The sequence below is a fragment of the Tetrahymena thermophila genome (assembly GCF_000189635.1).
Source record: "Tetrahymena thermophila SB210 genomic scaffold scf_8254579, whole genome shotgun sequence".
NCBI classification, from domain to species: domain Eukaryota; phylum Ciliophora; class Oligohymenophorea; order Hymenostomatida; family Tetrahymenidae; genus Tetrahymena; species Tetrahymena thermophila.
In genome coordinates this window covers 1,255-5,440 of record NW_002476350.1, presented here as the reverse complement: position 1 = coordinate 5,440, position 4,186 = coordinate 1,255, and the positions used below count along the sequence as shown (strand labels likewise).

General features: G+C 18.5%; 2 protein-coding genes across 2 annotated transcripts; one reads left to right on the top strand and one right to left on the bottom strand. All coding sequences in view use genetic code 6, as the record gives it.

Moving 5' to 3' along the window:
- Positions 1 to 2,071: 2,071 nt before the first annotated feature.
- TTHERM_000666089 (hypothetical protein) lies at positions 2,072 to 2,730 on the top strand (the record flags this gene model as incomplete). The annotated part of the gene is made up of 2 exons (XM_012798579.1): positions 2,072 to 2,216; positions 2,276 to 2,730. 2 exons carry the CDS (start codon positions 2,072 to 2,074, stop codon positions 2,728 to 2,730), a joined length of 600 nt encoding a protein of 199 aa, XP_012654033.1.
- Positions 2,731 to 3,832: 1,102 nt separating this feature from the next.
- On the bottom strand, positions 3,833 to 4,186 carry TTHERM_000666088 (transmembrane protein, putative; the record flags this gene model as incomplete). Its single annotated transcript, XM_012798578.1, has 1 exon — positions 3,833 to 4,186. A coding segment is annotated over one exon (279 nt), but the record flags the coding sequence as incomplete, so codon positions are not given.

Below are 4,186 nucleotides of genomic sequence, written 5' to 3'. Positions count from 1 at the left end.
TAAAATTATATAAAAGCTATCAGAGGTTATGCAAATTTTATCATAAAACATATTAACTATAATAAAAAACATATAAATCACTTCTGAAAAATTTAAATAATAAATTATTAAAAAAATAACCAATATTATTAGTACTTAAAATATGTTTACGTATACAATTTATCAAGATATTTTTTAATTTATTTTGTCCTCAAGGTTATTTATTTCTCAAAATCTAAAAATTTTAATTATTTATTAATCATGTTCCATTTATATTTTACAACTAGATTTAAATGTTAAATTGTGATATATATAAAATTATAATTCTCATTAAAAACCATTTCTTTCTTACATATTTTTGAAAATTTTTAAATGAAAATATATTTGTTAATTAACTTTAATTTAAACAAAAAAATTATGTTAAATTTAGTATATTATAAAATGTTTTACTAAAAAACAAGGTAAGTAAGTAAGTATCTAACGAAAAAGCAACTTCTATAAAATTAAACAACAATTTTATTTTTTAAATTAACATGAATCCTCATTAATTAAGACCTACTCCCACTCCAGATTTTATACTTGATTGAGTACCTTAACATCTAAAATATCACACAAAATTTTAAAAGGGTGTAAGAGTTAATTAATAAGAGCTTATAGTATATATTTTATATGTTTGTTTGTAGTAAATAAATTTAAAAAATAAGAACACTATGGTTAATTATTATCAATAACTTGTTATATATTTTAAATTATTTAAATAGATAAATATATTTACAAATTAATTTTTTTAGAAAAATAGGTGTTTTAATGATATTAAGTTGATTTGATTTTTTATGTAAATTTATATTCTATCAGATTTAATTAACCAATTATTTTCTACTGTAAATTATTAAATTAGTGAATAGTAAGCTATAGAAATTATATCTGTTTGGTTGAAGCTGTTATACATTATTTAATTAATTAGTTGATTCGTTTGATAGAAAATAATACATTTTTTTAGTGATTTAGTTGTTTTTTTAAATAATGTATAAAATGATTTAAAAGCAATTTTTTAGTAATTAACTTAGAATATAAACATAAAAAGCTATAAAAAGCAGGATAAGAATATTAAATCAATAAATTGATAAACAAATTCATGATTTTCGTTAAAACGAAGTTAAATGTATAAAATCTAATAAAATATAGTTGTTTAAATATAAGAACATTATTTTGAGGCAATTTTGTATAATATTATCAAAAATCTTATAAATTAATCAGACTATTATTAATATATTCAACATATTTTTAGCAATTTTTAATAGTTTGTTTTAAAAAATGACATTCTTTTATTTGAAATTACAAAAATTAGATAAAGTATTGAAATATTTAAAAGTTAAATGATTTTTATGGGCATTTAATTTAATTTATTCAATTATAAATATGTATGATTTTTTTATCCAATAAAAACTTGCTATGAAAAACAAATAACTATATTCTTTGATTAACAATAAATAATTACTTCTGATTTATAAATTATGAACTTAAAATTCATAATCTATCAAAATTTGTTACCCATTCGCATTCGCTGGATTATTTTTTAAAAAATTGAATTATAAATTTTAAAAAAAGATAGGAGAATCAATTTTAATGTAACAAAGAAATTTGTTAAATATAATGTTCCAAATATTTTAAAGTAACAATCATTCCAAATAGCAGACAAACTATATTGGAGAAAATTTATTTTAGAATAGGAAAAAACTAGTTTTTTGCCTATTAAAATTTTTAATTTAATTTAGTGGTGTGTAATGTTGCGACTTAAAAATCTTAATATGAAAACAAAGAGTTTTAAATTTTGACAAAATAATTTTTTTGAAGATTCTAGTAATAAATAGCTTAGATATTAAAAATATTAATGTTTTTTCCTTTTTTTTGCTGAATTTAGTAAAAAACTATTGAATTTATCACAAAAAAAGCTTGCTCATAATTACTTTTATTATTATTCATTTATCTAATCAATATTATACTTAAAAAAGAAAAGAAGGGTAAATTAGAATTTAGTTTTATATGTGAATAATAAATTATTTAAGTAATAATCAGAAATAATTAGAAATTCATGATGCTTCTTAAAATTTACTATTTGATAAAATTTAATTAGCTTTACATATCCTGTTTATATAAAAAATTGAATTTCACACTTTCACTTCTATTTGCACCCCCTTTAAGTATTACATCATAAATATCTTTGAAAATTTATTCTTGTAAATAGATTATGTTCCAGATAGTTGATAACAAATCAATTTACTATTTAATTTTTGAGGGTTTGTTATTGATTTTTTAAATATTAAATTTACTTTTTAAAAAGAATATTATCTTTCAAAAGGAAATATTTTAAGTATTTCTATTTCCCAAATTACTTTGAGAAATAATTCAGAGCTCGAATTTTATAAATTAATTTTCTAGAAATTATACAATTACTAATCTATTTTCTATTCAATAAGATAATTTGCATGTATATTTATCAAGAGCCATAAGATGAATTTTTATACATTTAAAATTGAGAGAGAGAGAGAGAATGATCGATCTAAGAGAGCACCCACAGATTTCTATTCTAATAAATAATTGACGAAATAAGATTACATACAGATAATAATTACAAAATCAAAATTAAAAAAAGATAATAGATAATATGACCTGCATATTTTAGTCTTTTTTAATTTATTGTTACAGTACTAAAAATTAATAAAAAAAAAGAATTTTCTAATTATTTTCTGAAAAGGATTATAAAAAATTAATTGATATCAGGTTAAAACATTTTTAAAAAAATAAATCATAGATTTTATATTTATTGTATTCACTTTAAAAATCAATATAGAGTTATTTCTTTAAAATTTAATCTAGAAAATAAAGAGTAAAATTAAAATTTATATTAAACAAATGAATTTACTTAATGTAACATTTTTGAAAAAATATACATCAGATATTAAGCTCAATCAATCATCGATATAAAAAAACGTGATTGATTTCACTATTTTTCATATTTCATTGATAAATAAAAAAATTTATCTCATAAATTTTTGCAAAGATACAGCAAAATAAATGTTTAAAAAATAATTTATCGTAGTTAAGATACATTTTTAATATTAGAAATTGCTATTTTTAAAAGAATTGTTTATTGAAATTTTATTTTAAACTGGGATTCTTCGGTTAAATATTCACTCAACTTATGTTTGTCATACATTCTATAAATATAATCAAGCTAATTATAAAAATTAAAAACAAAAAATTATAATAAAATTGATTAAAAAAAAAAAAATTTAGAGCAATTAATATTAAATAAAAAATATTTTTCAACATTATCTTAAGTCATAAATAATAAATTTAAAACAATTAATAATTTTCTATAAAACTGTAAACTAAATTGCTCTTTGATTATCTTAATTAATGTTAAGCATGAATGCCTATAACTTAAATTAATAAGAACAATTAATCAATATTGATTAAACGAGTAATTATCATAATAACCATTCCAGCCATAAATAATAATCTTCCATTCAAACATAATACAGTATAACTTAATGCGATTTTTAAAATTTCGATAGCAAAATTAGTGAAATTGATTCAGAATTTACAGAAAGCTATTAAATGCAAATTGATGGTTATGAAATGAGTGACCTTCTTTAAAAATTTGACAATATTTCGAAGAATAATATCAGTAAGAATATTATTAAAGCATTCTTTAGTTATTTGTTAGATATAAAAGAAAATGATTTGCTAACAGATTTTGTATTAAAAGGTACCAAACCTTCTTAGGCACGCAAAATGGCTAAAAATTATTTTAAGCTTTACAGTTTTAATAACAATTCTTTGCACAAGCTCATTTAACATCCTAAATATGGAAAGGCTTTTGAATTTTATTTAACTTTTGAAGCCGAAAGATGGCTAGCTAAAAGTAAAGTATAATAAAAGGAAACTCATCTTGTTTATATAGATTTTCTAAAATTATGTTGCTCTAATCCAAAATACTCAGAGCACATAATATCATACAAAAAAAATAAAAAGAGCAAATATGATGATAAAATTTGAAAATGAAATTTAAAATAAATAAATAAATAAATGTGCATAATAAAATTAAAATAATAAATAAATCATACATAATATACTAAGGAAAACTTAAAAATAGTAATTATTATTATGTATTTTCTTGAATTATAAAAATAAAAATACAAGA